This window comes from Rissa tridactyla, chromosome 4 (genome assembly GCF_028500815.1).
Source record: "Rissa tridactyla isolate bRisTri1 chromosome 4, bRisTri1.patW.cur.20221130, whole genome shotgun sequence".
In the NCBI taxonomy this organism is placed as follows: domain Eukaryota; kingdom Metazoa; phylum Chordata; class Aves; order Charadriiformes; family Laridae; genus Rissa; species Rissa tridactyla.
Genome location: NC_071469.1, coordinates 21,968,166 through 21,989,503, shown reverse-complemented (window position 1 = coordinate 21,989,503; position 21,338 = coordinate 21,968,166). Strand labels below are relative to the sequence as shown.

The window sequence follows — 21,338 nt, the reverse complement described above, 5'->3', positions numbered from 1 at the left end:
TTCACATGTGTTCTGTTGTGCCTTAGCTGTGACCTTCTGCTCAATCTATCCTTGTGACAACAATGCACTCCGGATACAGCTTAGATACACGTGAGCCAAAAATGTCTTGAAACTATCTCCCTGGTGCACCATTATTTTAGAGACATTTGAAAAAACAATGACACTCATCATCTTTCAAATTCATATTAAAGGTGTACAATTCCCAGTTTTTAAAAAAAAAAATAAAAATTACTACCACTCAATAACACAGCTACGGTATAACAATGAAATCTTATTACCCACTAATTGCCAACCAAAATCATGTTTTTATTTACCTATTTAATGCTCATTGGATGAATGGCACAGTTTGACATGCATCAGTAAGTCCATCATGCAATTTGCACATTCCTTAACAAAGAAATTGGTCAGTTTATAAAACGTGACTGAAATGTTTTCATCTCAAGCACCTTATGTATAGTTTAACAAAACAAATAAGAGAAGTTTTGATAAACATAAAGGCTCAAAGCTTGTACACTATAGTATTTTAGCTACAGTTTAGGGTACACTGCATTGAAGGTCAGCTAATCTCCTTGCACACCAGAAATTTAACATTTCTAAACAGAACTAGAATGAGAAGGTTCTACAGTAAATAAGAATTATTTTGGTAATGCACAAGAAACCCATTGTTAGCTGCAACAGGAAACAAGTGAGTTAAAGAGGACTTTAGCACTTGGTCTATCGGGACTGAGCACATTTAGGACTTAACACGGCTTGCAGAGTCTTTCCTGTGTTCAGAAAACAAGGAGAAAAAAGAATTTCTTCACTACAGCATGAGTTTTACCCATACATTATATCAGAGTAGAAAGCAGGGAAAGGGGCAGTAGACGCTCTCAGCATAAGCACCTGGAGGGACCAACATCAGGCTTTGAAATCTCTTGTCCACAGCCTCTATAGCTCCAACTCCCCGTAGCAGCAGCAGCAGCCACCACCTCTGACAGTCACGGTCAACTGGATCTCCTAGGAAATGACCCAAGCCAGAGGTGGCAGGCTGCCTCCCACCCCTAGTCATAGACCAGGACTCTGGCAGGCTCGGAGCCTGCCTGAAGACTGGGTTGAGGTTGTCCAAAGGCACAAAAACTATGATTTGTCCCCTGGAGAAGAGCAAGACAGCCAGCTAGAAACATGCCCTTTTACTGCACCCAGACCATCGACCTGGACCACAACACTCATCTGTAATTTGCACAATTGCCATTTTTTAATTTCATAAGCTCTCAAAACTCCTATCATTTGAAGTTTCTTCTATTATATTATACCTGAAATTTTAAATCATCTGACGAAATAAAAGTAGAGAAGGACCCAGTTTGTTCTCATAGAGTCACAATATTATCAATATAATTCCAGGAATTTTTGAAGAAATTTACACTCATTTTGCTACTCTTTCATTGAAGTCTGTTCAGCAAAAATACAAAATAAAAACATATTTCAATGTACTAAGTGAGGAAAAAGAAATAAGAAACATAATTCAACATTAAGGCACGCAACCCAGTTTTGAGCATTTCCACAGATTACAAAACTCCTCCGGAACTTTTCCAACATTTGACTGCTCTCATTGTGGAAATGTTTTCCTCACAAGCCACACAACATTTCCCTTGTTGCAATTTTTGTCCATTGCTTATAATACTTTCACTGTGCATTTCTGAGAAGAAGCCACCTCCATACTCAAGAGGGCTGGAGAGCGGGAGATGGCAGCAGTAGGATGCCCTCTTAGCCTCCCCTATTAAGATTTAACAAACACATCTCTCTCAACTGGTTCTCTTAGGTCACATGCTTTCGTCCCCTTATCTTGGTGGCCCTCCACAGGGCTGACTCTATTATACCAATGTCTTTCTCATGCTGGGGAGCCCAAACCTAGACATAATATTCCAAATGTGGTCTCACAAGTGATAAACAGTAGGGAATAATAATTTCTCTCAAACTGCTGACTACAGTCTTACTAATACAGCGCAGTGTGCGGTTGGTCCTCATTGCTGTAAGGGTTTGCTGCCAACTCACACTCCCTTTGTCGTCCACCAGGACCTTCAGATCCTTTTCTGAAAAGCTGCTTTTTAGCCAGTTGATCCCCAGAGTATACTGTTATAGTTATTCCTTCTCAAATAGAGGACCCTGGCATTTGCATTCGCTGGACTTCATGATTTTTGCCTTTAGTCCATTTCTCTAGCCTGTTGAGATCCCTCTAAACAACAGTCATATACTCCCCCACAGTTTTCTATCACCCACAAAACCACTGAGGGGGCATTCTCAATGTCTACGTCGTCAACAAGAAAAATACTAAACAGTACTGACTGCAGTATCAACCCCTGAGAGGCCCCACTTCTAATACATTACAGATTGGATTTATTATTTTTTTAAAACCTGTGATCAAACCTCTGAGCCCAGACAGTTTTCCACCTACCTCCTAAGTCCACCTGTCTTTTCAACTGAGCTACGAGGTATACTATGGGGAACTGTGTCTAAAGGCTAGACAAAGTTGAAGCCAACAATATCCACTGCCCCACTTTATCCATACAGTCAGTCACTTCTCAACATCAAAAGCTATCTATCTGGTTGGTTAGTCCTTGATAAACCTATGTCCACTGATCCCAAACACCACCTTGTCCTTCCAACAAGTTTCTAGGACATGCTTCCTAATCTTCCCAGGACCTGAAGTCAACCCTGATCAACCTGCAGTCCCTGGATCCTCCTTCTTGACCTTCTTGCAAATGGCCACATTTGTGTTTTTCCAGTCGCCAGGAATCACCCTCGACCACCAAGACCTTGGGGGGGAAAAAAAAAAAGTGTCCTCACAATGACACTGACCAGCTCTTTCAGCACTCTGACACAACCCACCTGGGTATCAAGAGACCTGCATGTATCCCCTTTGCCTAACACAGTCATCCTCTATCAGGGCATAATGCTTTACCCTACAAGACTCTTCCATCAAATGAAGTCATTTTCCATCAATATTAACAGATCTTCTGCAAGCGCTGATACAGTATTCTAAAAAGCACAAATGGTACAGACAATTGTCACCTGCTTCAATAAATCACATTTTTCAAGAGAAGCAATATGTTAAAATTAGATTTTTTATTGTTAAAGATACTGAGTATCTATTTTGTTACAGTTTATTTTCTGCATGTTCTTTCTTTTCCTTCAAACAGAAATCTTAGCATAATTGATAAAAATAAACAGCTTGCAAATCTTCAGTCTCAAGCTGCAAACTAAACAAGGTATTACACTGACCAAATCCAAATCTGACCAAATCCCCTTTGTTACAGCCTTATTCCAAATTCCACATTTCATTAGGTAAGCCACGGTATTATTATAAACAAATAGAGAAGTCAGATATTAGGACTAACACTACCCTGCTCAAAGACAGCTTTAGCACAGCACTCTGTAGGATTGCACTTTCTGCAATTGTTCCATCTCTCCGGAAATCAAAGAGCGTAAACTGCACACACATAAAGGACAGCTGGTTTTGTACACCAATGCAAGACAGGCTAGTTTTTGGTGTAAGGAGTTTAACATGCTGTGTTGAAAGGGTCTCAGAGATCAGAGGCCCCCTCCAAACTTACAAAGCTGTGCTTCAGAACACATTCGCAGGATGCAAACATTTGCCTTGCAAAGAACAGGTTGCTGAGGGGTTCCTTCAGCACAGGCATTTTTCTAATAATATTCAGAAGAATCCAGAGAGTGTTCAGAGTACACATTTTTTATTTATGAGCCTCTTTAAAAAGGTGATTAAAAAAAAAAGTGGGTCATGAAAATAAAACATGAGGTAAGCATAGTAATGTCCTACTTGGGAGAGCAATGAAGATTCATTTTGCTAATTGTATTTTTAAAGCTAAGTGGTGACTTAAAAACTCATTAAACGTCAAACTGTTTTAAGACATGTGCAAGTACATGCTTCCTCCCTGGTCTGTACTCATCAAAAACAAAGTATTTCATTTAACAAGCAATATTCCTCTTTCCTTTATTCAGTTTAACACTTCGCTGAGCAAACTTCATTTCCAAAGAAGGTCGAGGAAACACAAACGTAAAACACAGACAGTCATTTGGATTACTTGCTAAAACCAGTGCTTTGGTTCAGAAGCTGAAATATCATCAAGGCTGTTTGCAATGAAAAGAGTGAGGTCTACCATTGACATTCTTCAACACTTCAAATAGCAAAACTTCAAACGTGCCAAAGAAGAAAGTATCATACGTGTCTTCCCTCTCATATGCATTCCTTTAAGCAGTTCTCAAAAATTCTTGTGGCCCACACTCCTGTAACAAGCATTTCTTTAATTAAATACAGAAGATCTACCTTTATGGAGAGACAGGTAAAAAACACAGCTAGACTGTGAGGTGTTTCCTTTATATGAACTGCAAAATTGTCACAGAAGCATGTGAAACACCTAGTTTGGATGGCTACAACAGATTAGCGGATATCTTGAAGAACAGGTTAGACACTAAGGAAAAAGAAAATAAACTTTGCATTGTCAGGTGTGAAAACGCCTTGCCTGAGGCATGAGGATTCTTAAAATGAAGTGCTGAAACTATCCCTATTACTATAGGGGGAAAAAAAATCATTTTGCCTATAACTAAAGAACAGCACTGGCACATGTGAGAGCAGAGTGTGGCCGTACTCCCCTCCATATTCCAGGTGCTCAACAGCTGCACCACAGAAAGAGGAAGACCAGCTCTAGAAGCTCCAATTCTCACCCATTTGTGGGGGCACAGTAGAACAAGACAGGCACTAGGACTCTGCAGAAAGTTTGTAAGATTATTCCTCTCTTGTACACAGCAGAATTTCTCACACTGGGGAACATAAGAGGAGAGAAACAAGACGCCACTTCTGGAAAATTTAATTTAGCCGCTGTCTCTTTCCTCTCTCATCCTCCCCCCTACACCCAAAGATAAGTTTCTTCTCTCTGACGACGACTTAAAAACATATGATATTGTCTCTAAAGACAGGACATAAGCAAGAGCAAAGCCTTAAGTTCATGCTGGCACATACTCTGAAACTATCCAGACACCTTAAGATGCAAATCAAAGTAGTCTATAGCACCCAGATATTTTGTTCCCATCACTGATGCAAGTTAGAGGAGCTAATGATCCATCCACTAGCTAGGGACAGTCACAGTGCAGCAACACGTATTGCACATACTTTCCTTCAGAGGAAAGGTGGGAGAAGAGAAAACAATAGCCGCAACTTACACACAGATCAGATCAAGCAGGAAAACAAAAGCTGCTGTTCTAGGTCACCGATACACAGCACAACTCACCCTTTCCCTGTACCATTGCTATATCTCATGAGACACAGCACGGTAAGAGAAGCAGTTACTGTCAGACTGGCTTCCATCACAGAAGTGCTGCACTCCCTCAGCTGCTGGTGACTAACACTGGAAGACAACAGGTCACAGAATGCAAACCACAAAAGTTACTGCAAAGCAAGATTTTCTTATTTACCGAGTCACTCATCTGCTAAGTCAGTCGGTCTGGGCCAGACATTGGCAATAAATTTTTAAATCAAATTATGACTGAGAGAGTGCTTTATTAACAAAGCATTGGCTCTAGGCATGTCAACCGTTCAGTGCCAGTAAGATTGAGCCTCAATGGTGCTTATAACAAAATTCCAATTATATGGACATTTCTGCAAGAAACCATTTATGAAACCATAGCTCTAGCAGAGTTTTTAATCAGTTTTAGCTATCCCTTAAGACATCCTGAAATAATGTAAGTAATGTTTGAGCAGAAATTGCTTTTCTTTTTCTTCCAGCACAGTATGAGTGATCTAGATTATATTCTTCTATGAGACACTTTATAAAGACAGAATTAAACTGTGTAGTTTTTAGATACCTTGAAGTCTAGTGTTCTTCCAGCCAGTCTAAATAGATGTTTCAGAAGAAAAAAAAAAAAAGAAAACTGTTAGTGAACAGTTTCAATACCATGAAAACCAGATTCCCACTTTCAGAAAACTGAGACAGTTATGGATCAATATAAAATTCTTAATCAAAGGAGTCCCTCTTATTCATCCATTCCTCCACTGAAAGTTCATCAACAACAATTACTTAGTAGAGTTAGGGGTCATTTGACGACTTATATCACAACTGCAATGCAGAACCATTTCTTAACTGGAGAAGGACAGTCTAGCTTGCACAAAATCACAGTATCACTGAAATAATCCACCTGCCTAATAGGATGTTCTCTGCCTATAATCAAAGACAAGACTGAGCACCCTGGAACTGCAAGAAAAAATTAAGGTCACTTTAGGTGAAGTAACATGTTCCTGTTAGCACTGAAAGCAAAAAACCCAGACACTTCTACACAGGCTAGCTGTTTTCTTTCAGCTTAGAGAAAGCTAAAACACAGTCATACAAAATGTCTTGAGAAGAACCTTTTGCAGACATGGTTATTCCTCTTTGCAATACGGATCAACCCTAACCATCTTCAAAATGAGAATAAAGGCTGGCATAAATACGGGGTGGGGGAGAAACGACACATGATGACGTGTCTTTGTAAAATAGCATCTAAAAATATCATGACAGCTGCTTTGCTACTTGATTTCTAACATCTCCTTTTTGAAGCAAAATTGTTACCGCACTATTGGTATCTGAAGCAGTTATTCATAGAAAAACAGAGAATTAAAACAGAGGATTAATCTTCACTTATTATGGGTCAAGAATGATGAAGAATACTACTATTAGCTTTTAGTATTTCATATATATTTAGTATTTAGCTTTTTAGTATTTTGTTCCACTCTTTTGAATTACACAGCTGCAAGAAAAATGTGCAGAATTAGGATAAAATCTCCTACCACAAAGATTTAAGCAAAGAGGCTCAACCTCAGACTCAAGCCCTGAGGATCTGAATTTGAATGGGAAGTATTTAGGCAGAGGAAATATCGAGCAAACTAGCTACAGAATCTGAGGTGACTGGCCAAACAAACCTTAATCTTTCCTTGTAAGCAAGCAGAAAGAAGCATGTTGTACCACTTCACCCACTCTCCACCAAAATCTTCAGTATTTTAGGTTACATATTTCAGACCCTTAAAAAGCACAATTGTCCAAATGCATTGAAGTTGAAAGATCACGGTTATCATTAGTTCCAAATGAAGATACTGCATGAAGTGAGATCAGTTAGATGAAGTAAGGAGTTGTGAGAACAGAAGATGCTGCTGCTTCACCTGCCCTGTACTGGATTTCAGAGAGAGAAAGAAATAAAAAATTCAAGTCTTAACTCGGGGCTAAAAATAAAAAAAAATAAAAAAACCCCAACCAAACAAAAAAAAAACCACAAAAAAAAACCCAGGGGAGGAAAGAGTCAAGGGGTAAAGAACACAAGTATGAGATTTCCAGTATCCCAATGGGACCATAAATTGATGTGCAGGATTCCTGCAAGTCAAGACTTGCCTTGTAATCTCTGCTGTGGTGCTTCACATCTTCTTGGGAGTGAGAAAGGAAACTCCTCCTACTCAATCCCTAAAACTCTCACTCTTTCTAAAGGTAAAACTGAAGGCTCAGAGTACCTGAAGGGCAGCATGTTGTGTTACTTTGAGAGGATTCTTCTTCAGACTTCCTAAAAACACATTGAGTTACTGTTATGCTTAAATCTAAAAAACAAACTGAGGAAATTTTATCCAGGAGTGGAATGCACCAAGAAAGATGCCAAAGGGGTCAACTGCTTCATATGGTACTCGGACAAAAACTTCAGACTAAAGTTTCTGTAAAAACATCTGAAGAGAAGAAAAATCTTACATCATCCCACAGAACATTTATTACGAAGGCCGTTTTGAAATGTAGCTTTCTTCCAGAGGAAGATCAGGAAATCCTGGATCCAGAGCTGATTTCATATTCGTCTCGCAGAAACAGCATGAAACATGTGTTTTCTAACTGGGAACAAGTTGATCACACACTTAAAAACATTTGCTTTGTTCATGATGCACGTTAACAATCATTAAGAGCATTGGCTGTACCTGAAGAACATCATCAACATGTTTCCAAGTACTCATTCAAGTAACTCTGACCAGAAGTTACTTAAATTAAAATGAATGCTAAAACTAATCTTAGATTTATAGATGGTTTACATAAAAGAAAAGAAAAACAATATATGGATATACAGGTGTCACTTCTGATTCCATCACTGACTACTAAGTAGCAAGAATTCACAACATCACAGGATGGCTGAGGTTGGAAGGGACCTCTGGAGATCGTCTAGTCCAACACCTCTGCTCCAAGCAAGATCAACTAGAGCAAGTTGCCCAGGATCTTGTCCAGTCAGGTCTCTGGGGACAGCAGAAGAGCAGCTAAAGAACATACGCAGTCCAACAGGCACCATTGTCAGAAAGGCTGTAGACTGATGCAGATGATACACATGTAAAACCAGAAGCAGAAAATACAGAGTCAGCTGCTCAAAGAAACTTAATTCTACTTATTAACGCCTTTAATTATACAGTCATTCGCTCCTCTGCCTCTTAGGTACACAGAGGGCATGGCACCCTTTTACTGTGCAGCTATGCAATATCTAGGCCATCTTCCTGCTTGACAACCAAAACTTGCTTTGAACAAAATTATTATAGGCTTACCAGACTATTTATGCATATGCAAATTTACTTCCAAAGTATCACTACTACAGAAATTTATTTTATGAGGGCACATATTAAGAAGAACAGAAAACTGCAGCAATTGTTTCAAATTATATTACTTTTTTATGGCTTTTTTTTTTTTAATAGTCAAGCTCCCAAATTCTATGAAATGTTAAGACCATCAGAACAGTAAGTAATCAAGCCAGGACAGCCACAATGTATCACTTAGATTATTGATAAGTTTATGTTTGAATTAAACTTGGCCCATTCAATCAAATTAAATGTAAAAACAAGAAATAAGAATGTAGGCCATATCCATGACTGGGAAACACAGCGTGGGAAACGGGATCACCATCATTTTGGGGTATTTAATTGGGAACAGTTCTAGTAACCACACTGAGGGAGAATGATCAAAATTTAGCTTCTTTCCATTTACGTTGTGTTTAATTTACAAAGATGATCAAAGAGTGACTTGGAGAACAGGAAAAGCACATGCTGTGACAGCTAGGAATTCTTTTCAATCTTGCTTCTTGCTATGATTTGTTTTTCAAAGGACAAACCAGTTTTCCTGTCACTACTAACAACAACAACAAAAAGACAAGAAACTACTTAGATGGAAGGCAAAACCAAACCACTTCATGGGCACAGTGGCTCTTGTCCACGCTCTACCAAACAGCTACACTGCAGCACAGTGCAAATTTGACAGATGATGACAATGGAATCCAACTTTTGTTCTCCCAAAAAGGTAAAGAAACTGGTTGACAAAAAAGAAGAAATAAGAGGCTGAAGACATCCTGACTCTGCCCAACTTTTTATACATAAATTACACTTCTTTACTCCTAAACCTCACCATCTAGAGATTTTGGTTTGCACCTTCACTCCCTGGACATCCCTCTGTGTTAATCACTGATTGTCAGGTCAGAAGACGGACATTTTTCATCTATTGGATGATTCAAAGCTCAGATGAAAGCAGAACAGCCTCTGTTCCCCAAAAGAAGAGATCTTGCAATTCCCTACCATTTCCAAAAGCCACTCACTCACAAAAACCTGCCTCTTGTCCTCTTCCCTGCTTCCGCCCAGGAAATCTCAAGTAAATTCTTGAAAGACAGTAGGCTACACCTGTACCTCTCAGAGATTATTGTCTCAGGTACATAACCACCAGTTTTAAGACAGAAAGCATCCTTCAGCAACTTTGGGTGGTTTTTTTGTTTGCTTCTGTTTTTTTCAAATTCTGTCAGCTGTTCTAAAAGCAGTAGATCCCCTACTTCTACCTCTCCTTAAACCTGTCTCTAAAGCAATCACATTGGAGCCTTGATTAATGCACAGTGTTTTCTCCCCATTAAGGTAAAGAGACTGCAATTAAACGGTAAAGAGAAAAACTGAAGTGTGGCTGGAAGCTGAGCCCAGGCAAGCCTGAATTTGAAATAAGGCACACTTGAAAGATAAGCAACAACTTGTTCACATAATTAACTGCAGGAAAAACAGGGGAGAGTCTGGAAGCTGTTGGCGTTTTCATATCTTGCTTGCCTTTGCGAAAGTTTTATGGAGATAAAAAAAGTTGCTGGGCTCAGGTGAGCTGCATTCAGGATTTGTGTGGAGCCAAAAGTGACTTCCCACCCCCTTTTCGTGAAAGCAGCAGAGTTTACACCTCCTTTTGGGAAAAGGAAGGACCAGTCTTCTGTGAAACCTGGCAACACCCTCCACCTCAGAACTCTGCGTAAGTACCTAAGAGGTGTCAGCTCCCCACGGAGCCATCTGCACCAGGGCTCCAGCACCGACCAAGCTCAAGGCGGAAAAGACTGCTCCTTTATTCTAATAAAGGGTAAGCTCTAATTCATATAGCCAAGGAAGTAACCAAAACAGAACAACAATACACAATTTCAGATTAAACGCTTAAACAGGGAACTTGACAGTGGAAGAGCAGCATTTGCCAAACACCATAACACCTAAGTCCTCTTGAATTTCCTCCTTTGTTTCAGTGCAGCCTAAACATTCAGACACTTTCATTATCAAAGAAGCAACTACTAAGTATCTGCTAGAATAGATCCTGACCCTCTCCTCTTTTCTAGACAATACACGCACACGTTTCAAAGATCTTGTGCTTTGCTTTATGGCCCTTTACATGTTACACATCACAAACATCAGCTGTACAGCAGCTGTATCAAAACTCAAGCTGTTGATTAATCATTGCTAATATGTCATCTCTACAGAATACTAATATGGGTGACAAACTTAGTAACAGAGTGCTTAAGGTAAGCAGCTTTCTCCCTACTACAACATTACAGATTTTACAGATTATTTTTTTTATGTCATAATTCCACAGGCAGTGATCAAGATAATTATAAGGACAGCACAAATGATTTGATGAAATATTTGATTCTGGCCTTAAGATTTATGATTCTGTCTCCAGAGGCTGGTCTATTCTGTGAGCTGAATAAACCAAGATCCTGTTGGAAAAAAAGAGCATACACACTATAAAGCTGTGGCAAAATCTGTAAAAAGGAGATTTGCAATTACTTTAAAACTACATTAAAAAACCCACCCCCTTTTATGCATTCACTTCTCTTGAAGATAACATGAGATTATAGTACAGGATTTCTGTTTATGCATAGAGATTTTGAGTGGAACCACAGCAATCACAAATAGGCCACCAGTGGGGTGGGAACTTGCAGAAACTCATGCAATGTCTCCTGAAGCACCAGAGCAACTGATAACATCTCTGATCAGAGCAGCTTACTAATAATTGCCACAATGCATTCTGCCAAACATTTGCTGACACCAGAGAAATGCCCAGCTTCAGCACTCTTCCTCCAGAGCCTGGAGCAGAGATCAAATGCTCTCCAATGATTAAAGGTCTTGCTACCAACAAACATAGCATTATTAGCCAGACATTCTCACTCTCTCCAATTTATCTCAACACCCTGCCACTTTGCTTTTTACAAAGTTATTGTCTTCAGTCACTCCTTGTCAGATCACCAATTAAATGGTGTTCAGTGCAGAGAAAACTGCACAGAATTTAACCATCAAATTCTAAAATTTGATTATTTACAAGACAGATACACAGGGAGGGGGAATGGCCCAGATTTGGCATGGTTAAGGACTTTCTGCCCCCTTCTTTACTACCATGCAAGTCAGACTCAAACAAAAGTGGCATCAATGATCCCAATTTATTCTAGTGAACTTATTTCCCTATAGGAAAGTTAATACTAAGCTTTAACCATTGAAATTAGGTTAAAGGAACTTAAAGCAGCTATAGTACAGACATATACCAGTATATACACCAATAAGTCAGGCTACCATTTCTTCTTAGAACTTCTAAACAAAGCAACAGAGTGCAACCAACCCAACATTAATATGTGAGATGTTCAATTTCTAAAATAATTACATTCATAATATATGGAAGTGTCATTATAAACATAAGCAGCTATAAACTCCAAATACCCAGAATTACTTAGTTCGTTCCACTCAGACCGATTACATGCTTCCTCAGCGTGGCAGAAGAAAGTTCCCCTCACCTTTGCCCCTCACTAGCTGCTGACACTGCTCATGATCCACCAGCTGTTACACACTTCAGACCCCTGTGGGAGGCAAATCAGCTCAGGAAGCCAGCAGAAACTAACCGCAGAAAGAGGAGCATAGAGCCTTCTGCTGGCTCAGCACAGTAAGTCCCACCTCTGGTGTTCATCAACACAAGGGAGAGGCCAGGAACAGGGAACTGGGAGAAAATGCATAGAGAAGGAGCAGCTTGAGTAAAGGCAGGACGAAAGAGCTCCTCCACGCAATAGCAGCAAGGTGTTAGACCAGCTTGGTTACTTGTGAAACCACACTGACTACGCTAGCATTTTCTCTTCCAGATGACAAGTCAGTTGGAATACAAGCAGCAGACCTACATCATCGCTTACACTGTTGTAACACCCCTGGCTATATGAAGAAACAAAGCTGTCAGTCAAAAATAAGACAACACATCTTAGTACTGTCACCACCTTTCGTGCTAAGGACACACATTTTTTCTGAATGAAGACACTTGTCCTGTAAATATAATAGTGAACACAACAGAAGGAAAACAAAAAAGAACAAATGAAGAGTACGCTTCATTTCCGCTTTTGTAGAAATACAAAAAGGCACGCCACATCACAGTCTGCAAACTTTTCTGGTAGAGATCTCATTGGAAAGCTTTGCATCTATAAATTGCATTACAAGCTGTATGTATAAAAACCAAACAAATTTGATAAACACCTTCTAAGTAGGGCATGAGTCCTAAGAGGTTTATAAATCCCTGGTTTACTCTGAGGATAAGCTTTAACCATACATCTGAGGTCTTGTATTTCACAAGGCCATGAAACAAATGAAAACTGGTAGGATGTTCCTATTTTTATGTTCTACTTATACCCAGTTAAAGCAGAAGCACAGAAAGAGACAAACAAAAAAGAGACATGTAAAATATTTCCTGATCCTTTGGTTTTGCTACTCTGCTCCCTTATTCTGCAAGGCTAAACATGAGGAAAGATAGAATAAGAAACTATAGAAACAAGGTGTTGAGAGGAAAGGCAGTCAGAGAAGACCACACACAAAACAAAACAACACAACAACCAGAAATGGGGTAGTAATGCTAGTAAGAAATTCAATTGGTAAGAAAGCAATGTGTTAAAAGGCTGGTGTATTTCCATCAGCAAATTTGATACCTGCAGGTAACGTTCTGTTTTCATGGCAATGTCACAATGCTCTTGTTAGCGTGCATTCTCTCCCCACAGTAATGCAATATTTCACACTGGCTAAGGTTTCTACAGAACTACATCATTCTACCTCACTTGAACTATAAAAAAATTGCCTCCTCAGTGCTTTTCCAGAGTGAGCCATACATCTCACTGAACTTGAGCAAGGTCACGTTCCAATTGCAGCACAATGAATGGCCGGAAATACCCATGGAAATTCATGGATCTTTTATTTTATCCATTCAGCTTGCCGCTGAACTGACCTAAGGTTTCCTCACTGTGTTTCTAAAGGAAGAAAAGAAAACATTAGAGCACTGATGTCCTGAGAATGCTCTGAGCAGACACAACCTTCATACTAAAGTCCATTGTAGCCACTTCCTTTGAGAAGCTACTGCTCAATCAAAGATTCCTGACAGATGTGCTATCGGCTTTGTAATGTGATTGCTGGCTTCCAAAAATTATCATTCAAACACAAAAAAAATCCAAGCACCCTGAAAATCCCAATTCCCAAATCTATGAATGATATGATACTGTCATTAAAACTTGCAGAGAGATTTCAAAACACAATCCGCATAAACCTGAACACTTCAGTAAAATACATGAGTCACCTGTAAAACCAACATGTTATGATAAACTTACTGAAAAAAGAATCATCACTGGTATTTCATAAGTCTTATTTTTCAATATTTGAGAAGAGCAACTTTACAGATCTCTTAAAAAATAAAAGCTTTTAATGAAAAAAATGAATAACGGGCATTTCAAATATACGTGATCATTAACATCAAAGTGTTTAGGTCATCACTAGATATTTTGGGCACTGCTACAGTGAACTGTGTTCTTAGAGAAAAAACTCCCTCCTATGGCACAGTGCATTTTGTTCACACAGCTGTGGTTTTGATGCCAAACAAGTTTTCCAAAACAAAGTTACACCCAGTTCTTCTACAGATTAAGGCCTTTATTTAGTAAGTAGCCCATTCAGACTGGCTTAAAATAGAAAAGAATCCTATAACCAATGCTTCCAAATTCTGGGCACACTTTAGAATACATTCACATTAATTTCAGATATTCAACGTTTACTTGGCGCTTTTGCTATCTCTCATGACCAGGCATCACCACCACGATGTTCATTTGCAACGTTAGACAAAATTCAACAAATGGAATCAAAATTTCTTCAGATCATTTTCTTAGAAGGAACCTTTTCCAGTTAGTTAAACTAGCTGGGAGCGCTCATAAAGTTTATTAGTGCAAACTGCTTTAAGATTTTATTTCTAACAACTTGTGGTTTGTTTCAGTCCCATCTGAGAAGCAATACTCAGGATGTGAATACTGGAGGTTTCTTGCAACCAAACCGCCTACAGACTAGCCAAGCCCCACATCTTTGTGAACCTCAGAGTAACACAACGATTTCTATGCCAGCTGCTATAGTTCTTGTAAATCCTGCTGTACTGGGTGTAAAGGGCAAGGTGCTGGCAGCTGGCAGGGGGGGGCTTTAGGGGTGGCCCCTGTGGGAGAGGCCACAGGCTGCCCTGTCCCAGGCCCAGCTGGCTCCAACAGACCCCCAGCAAGACACAGCTGAGCCCCTCAGCAATGCTGGCAGCACCTCTGGGAAAGCGTCTTTAAGAAAAGGGCAGAAAATGCCACAGAGAGAAGGGAACAAAAGGAGTGCCAAACAGCAGAGGGAACACCGAGGTCACAGAAGGAGGGGGAGGAGGTGCTCCAGGTGCTGGAGCAGATATCCACCACCGCAGCCTGGGAAGGACCCACGCTGGAGCAGGTGGATATGCCCTGAAGGAGCTGCGGCAGATGGAGAGCCTGTGCCAGAGCAAATTTTTTTCCTGAAGGACTGCAGCCAGCGGGGAGCCCACGCCAGAGCAGAGGCAAAACATGAGAAGGAAGGAGCTGCAGAAAGAAACCACCTTACACCGACTATCGCCCCCCTTTGCCCCCCACACCATACGGGGAAGAAGCAGAGGAGTCTGGGCCACAGGAGCGAAGCTGAGCCTTGGAAAGGAAAAGTGTTGCTTCCATGTCTGTTTTTCTGTTTCTTACTATCTGAATCTATTTTAATTGGCAACAAATTAAATTAATTTTCCCCAAGTCCAGCCTGTTTTGCCCACAACAGTAATTAGCAAGCAATCTCCCTGTCTTTATCTGAAGCTATGAGTCTTCCCATCTTATTTTCTGCCCCTGCCCCATGAAGGAAGGGGAGAGACCGAGCAGCTGGGTGAGCATTTGGTGTTAGCCAAGGGTAACCCACCACACCTGCACATCACAGCTCTGGCCCAATCTTCTGTGGGAGTGCTGATGAAGCAAGAGCTCAAACAGAGATTTGTGTTACATGGCACGAATCTTATTACTGCTGCTGAGCCCTGGTTCTGAAGGACAGAAATGTAATACAAACTGGATAAATGCCTAACAATTCTGAGTTAGGTTAAAGACCCTTCTTTCATCTATCTATCCTCTGTGAAAAACAATGCAAGTCACAGGCTTGACACAGAGCACACATTTTCCATGATCCAAATTGTGACTAATACAGAACAGCAAAGGCAGAGACCAATCTATTAACATTTCTCTTCCCACTTTATCTTAAAGCTCAGTAAGCTCACAAAGCCTTTCAAAAAAATCCATCAGATACAGAAATTGGTTCTAGTGTCATTTTTGTGCATCCAAAATCCTATATAAACTGTCACTTATATTTGATCCACTGTCAGGTTTTATACAGACTCCTAATTCTATGAAGGAGTAGATAGGCTCCATCAGCAGAACAAAACAGAATAAACAACACAATAACCAAGTTCAGTCAAAATACTGCATCTCTCAAGTGCTGCACTTCTCCAGAAGTATAAACTATTGCCTTATGCATCTACACAGACCTCTATCCCAGGAGCTGTCATTGCTTTTTCTTCATTCATCTAATTTGGGTTGCAAGCTTCAAGGGATGGGAACTTGATAATAGTAAATACTATATCAATGCAAGAAAGCCCAAACCATAACCTGGACCATTAACATTTCTGTCAAATTCTCTAATCCCCACTTCCAAACAGGGGGTGTAGTTAAGTCCTGGTAAAGTAACAGTCTATTCTTTTGCAACAGTGTAAGACTGAAGAGATTACAAGAGGGCTTCCCCAAAGGATTCCTCCCCATCTGTGTTCAAAGACCAATAAACCCTATTCCTAGCAATGTTGATATCCTCAGTTACAATGTTCCAGCATTGAAGAGTCACAGCCAATTCCCTACACACCAATATACGGACAGAATGAAGATCCTCTCCCTCTTTTCCCTCTTCTCATGCTTTTAAATCATTCCTGCGACGTATTATTCCACATTCAGCCAAAAAACCAGATCTTTTGTTATCCATTCCCTAGCTGATTTGTAAAACTGAACATTACTACAGAAAGAAGCAGTAAAGTTCTGAGTACTTTTTCTTCAGTTGCTTCAGATTAACTAACAACAGGTATGTGCACTGGAGCGCCTTTCAGTTCATATCTCTCCTCACGGGTGGAACAGAGGCACTGCCTCTTTATAGTCTCACTAGCTGATAACCTTGGCCTGCAACCTGCTAGGTACACCACGATCTAGAACACAAACTTACAGGTTTAGACTCTCTCAACAGCAGGGGCATGTATTTCATTAAATAAATTACTCTCTTCCTTCATTACTCCACCCCTAAAAGAAGAGTTCCTTATGGTCACTTAGCTTGCTCATAATGTTCTCAATTAGCTAGAACTTGGAAGCCATGGACACTGATTTAATCATTCCTGTACTGTCGGAAAGAGATAAAATCTACATATGATACTTTCCCATGTTTTAGAGATCAGGAAATGCTCCAATAATTTGTATTTTGGCTGGTACAGAATCTAGAAGATACCATAATAGGAAAATCACTGAAGTGTAAAGTTATGCAGACTACATACCTTCTCCGATTCAGTTCGGTTAAAAATACCCAGGTCAAAGAATTTTAAGTCAAACTGTCACTAACATCTTCTGCCTAGCTCTCCCTACCTGTCTGAAATACTTTAGAACATCTTAAAACTATGATGATCATGCTGCTCAACCAGACAGCCAAAAAACATTTGCCTTTGCTTCAACTGATCTCTAACTAGTTCATGGTCTATAACTTAATGAAGTGTGTCCTTAAACTAAACTTAATACCTTCCACCTTTTCACTTGTGTTTAGTTTTAGTTAGTATAACACCAGTGTGTTTCAGGATCATCACCCAGTTGTTCTTAAGGTCAACGCATGTAAGGCTATCTAGTACTCATCCATCTATTCTTAAATTCTCTCTCTTTACTTTGATTCAGACTTCTCTTTTATTTGTACTTCTATAGATCTAAATCAAGCAGTTTCCTTCCCTGCCTAAATGTGCAAAGCTATCACTGACTTCACAACACGCTCCCAGTGATGCCAATCATATACCTCATCTTCTCTCTATGTTAATTTATCACCTCTGAATTTACTTGATTTCTCTCTAAAAATACCTCCAGGTCCGCCTCAAGCAAATGAGTGAGCCCACAGTGGTAGACACCACCCCCACGCCTTTTCTCACGTGCAGAACGAAGGCATCCACGCCAGGGAGAACTTCCCTGCATCTCCCTTGTTCATGAGGCACTTCCAAACCTCAGAATGAAGCACTGCTGCTCACCTCCTTCAGCTAACTTCCTTCAGAAGTTTGTGATATAAGAAATAAGGGACCAAGCAAACCATTCATAGCTTTTAGAAGAAAATAAATGAAGCTGCACTGCACTGTACCGCTGAGGTATGTTTATAAGAAGAAGGACAGAAGCCTTCATACAACACGCCGTGTACAGGCACTCCGTCTGTGGGCAGAAGGACACTTAGGACTTTCTGCACGCTGTCAGCATGCGTGTGCCTGCAAAACTGCAACGCTCATCGTAAACCATAGGACTGCTCAGCAGTTCAGGACGTAAACCCGGAGGGCCCCGCTGCCCGCGAGGACAAACGCGGCCTCCCTCGGACCTCGGCGCGGTGCCCAAGCCGGGGGGCGAGTGCCCCACCTCACCGCCCGGGGCCCATTTCCCAGGCGCCCGCACGACGGTGCCAGGCCCTCGGCAGCACCCGCGTCCCCGCCGCCCTCCTCGGGGCTCCTGCTCGGCGGGGCCGCGTCGCCCCGACCCGCTCCCCGCCCCTCCAGCGGCCCCCACCGCCCCGCCGCCTCCCCAGGCGCCGCGGGGAGGCCGGCGGGCCCCTCACGCCGGCCCGCCCGGCTGCACCTGCCGGCCCGGAGCCCCGCCGGCCGCCCCCCGCGGGCCCTCCACTGCGGCCTGCCGCCTCCCGCCCCGCGCCGCACCGTTAGCGATGAGCTTGGCCGAGAGCTGCTTGACGAGCTCGGGGATCCGCTCCCACTGGCACTCCGAGCGGCACCGCTCGATCTCCGTCTCCAGCCGCGAGCCCGCCTTCTTGGTGGCCATGGCCGGGCCGGGCCGATGGGCCCCGGCGGGAGAAGGGGCCGGGGCGGCGGGAAGGGGAAGGCAGGGGAAGGCGGGGGAAGGAGGGGAAAGGACGGCGGCGGCACCGGGCGCCTGGGCGGCGGCGGCGACCGGAGCGGCGGAACTCGAGGGCCGCGGCCCGCGCCGCGCTGGCGGCCGAGCGGCGGGAGCGGCGCCACCTGGCGGGCAGCGGCGGCGCAGCGCGGGGCGGGGCCGGGCGAGGGCGGTGCGGGGGCGGCCCGGCAGCGGGGGTGGCAGGGCCCGCCCGCTCCTCGGCATGGGCTGGGCCCGGATCCGAGGCGTCCTGAGGGGACAAAAGGGACAGTCGCGCTGCTGGAGGTGCCGCTGGGAACAGGGCCGGTGCAGCCGGGCCCCTGCGGCCACCGGCAGGAACTGCGCCTTTAAAACGATCTGCCCAATTACACACGGGGTGGGGGGGGAAGAGGAAAATTCATCGAATCATAAAATGGTTCGGGTTGGAAGGGACCTTAAAGATCACCCAGTTCCAACCCCCCTGCCACGGGCAGGGACACCTTCCAGTTGACCAGGCTGCTGAAAGCCCCATCCAGCCTGGCCTTGAACACTTCCAGGGATGGGGCATCCACAACCTCCCTGGGCAGCCTGTTCCAGTGTCTCACCACCCAGATACTGTAATCTGCCCGTTTAGCAAGTGTCTGTTACAGCACTTTCAGGTTACAGTACAATTTCAAACAAAGTATACTTCAGATTTTAAAAAGTGAAATAGAAACAGTAGCAGAATGTAAGAGTATTTAAGAAATCCATTGGAATACAGTAAGAGTGGAAAGAAGATTTGATACTGTAACAGAAGCAAAAGGAGAAATATGTGATAAAGCATTTTTTGCTTACCCAAGGTTCTAGAAGATCCAGAGAACACGAAACTGATTATAGCATGGTGTTTTACTGGAGAGATAAAAGACGATTAAATTAAAAATGAGGCAGGAAACTCAAAATCTTTGATACCATAACTACTAGTTCTTTTACACATAAGACTATGAAAACTAAAATTTCAACTTCGGAAAAGAGTTAATTTGCTTATGAAGATTATTCATATTTATTCACAACAATTTTAACACATTGTTAGCACTGATCACATCGTTTCAGTAAAAGCTACCAGCAAAAGAGTAGTATTAAAATGTTTACATAACAGTTCATCAGGTTTATTATCTTAATAGCTACTATTTATGAAGCGAGACATCTGTGCAAAAGGAATTGGTATATGTTGAAATGCGTTGGAACAATTAGGAAATCTGCTTTAACACTGATGAAACTTCATACAGCTGAGACCGCTCTGGGAAGGTTCCATTGTGGATGACCCATAATTTTATACAGTAAGAGATATGGAATGAACAGCATAAAAATGTATAGAAAAGAAGATCCTGTATATTTTGTCAATTGCCACTTACTTTTAGGAGCTGAAACAAAGTGTTGGTTTCTGGAAATAACCTATTTAGCAAACTGTTGGCACAGACTGAAGCATACCTGCGCTTTGCTAAAAATAGGAAGTCTGCTTGCAAGGTGAGGTAGCTGACTAGGCTGGAAGATATAGAGAGATACCAGGTGTCTGAAAACAATGGAAAATTAAAGTGCAGGAAAAATAACTAATATGTATTGGTCATCCATTTTGCCTTACGCCACCTCTCCCACTCCAGTCTCCCCAAACGCAGGGCGACAAGAGAGATAATGGCTTGTTGTTCAGTGCAATTTCATGAGGTTGGTATGAAGAAAAAGGAACCTTCAGTACACAGGAACACACCGATATGGCAATTCTGATACTTCTGGTAACATGAAAATAAACCTGATGAAGTTTTCTGTATTAGTACTCTATACAGAACTATGAGAAATAGAAGTGATGGGAGGTTAAACTGTTAAAAATGTAAACCTTATAAAGAATATAAGCTGACTTAAATAAAGTAACGCTTTAATCCGTACGAAGGTATTAAACATTCTATAACAAGGAATCAGAAAAACCAATTTAAAAAGTACTTGTATTTTTAAAGGTAACATATTCAAATCAAACGGTAGGAACTCACGTGAATAAAAAACCCCAAAAGACAACTTAGAATATCACTGGGTTTTACTCTAGACTGAGTTTTTGGCTTCTTAAGCAAATAACATTCACTGCTGAAGCGTCAGGGGAGGAACCAAACCTCAACTTTGTTCTAGCTTTCCTTTATTCTAAAAAAAAAAAAAAAAAAAGTTTAAAACTATATTTTCATGACAGCTTTGCTGAAGTCAGCTCACTGGTATGGAGGCCCTTGAAAGAACAAGCTAGTCAAAGCTTATCATTCAATTTGTGTCAAAGGCTATCAATGCTTAATGGCAAGTGTCATGTCACTATTTACAGAAAAAGTCTTTAATATACAAGTTTACCTACTACTCTGCTTTTAGTCTGGGACACTGGCCAATGGTTTGGGGTTTTTTCCAAGTAGAGTTTGTCCGAAGGTGCTAATCACAGTGCTGATTTTTAAAACTATTTTCTTCCTCAGAGGTTCTATAGCATACATCACAGAAAGACAAAGATTTTGAGGGAAATACAGTGTTACAGAAGACAGCACAAAAGTCCATATTTTATCTCC

At 41.6% G+C, this 21,338-nt stretch overlaps 1 protein-coding gene across 4 annotated transcripts in view; it reads right to left on the bottom strand.

The window, feature by feature from the left end:
- Positions 1–18,883, bottom strand: part of TTC7B (tetratricopeptide repeat domain 7B) — a 152,415-nt gene extending 133,532 nt beyond the window's left edge. For 3 of the 4 annotated variants that reach the window (XM_054198205.1, XM_054198198.1, XM_054198202.1), the window contains exon 1: positions 18,603–18,883. In XM_054198205.1, coding sequence (XP_054054180.1) covers positions 18,603–18,723 — 121 coding nt within the window. In that variant the 5' untranslated portion in view covers positions 18,724–18,883. Of the gene's footprint in view, positions 1–314; positions 5,060–18,602 lie in introns of those variants that run through there. The other variant, XM_054198200.1, reaches the window with a different exon arrangement.
- Positions 18,884–21,338: the final 2,455 nt, after the last annotated feature.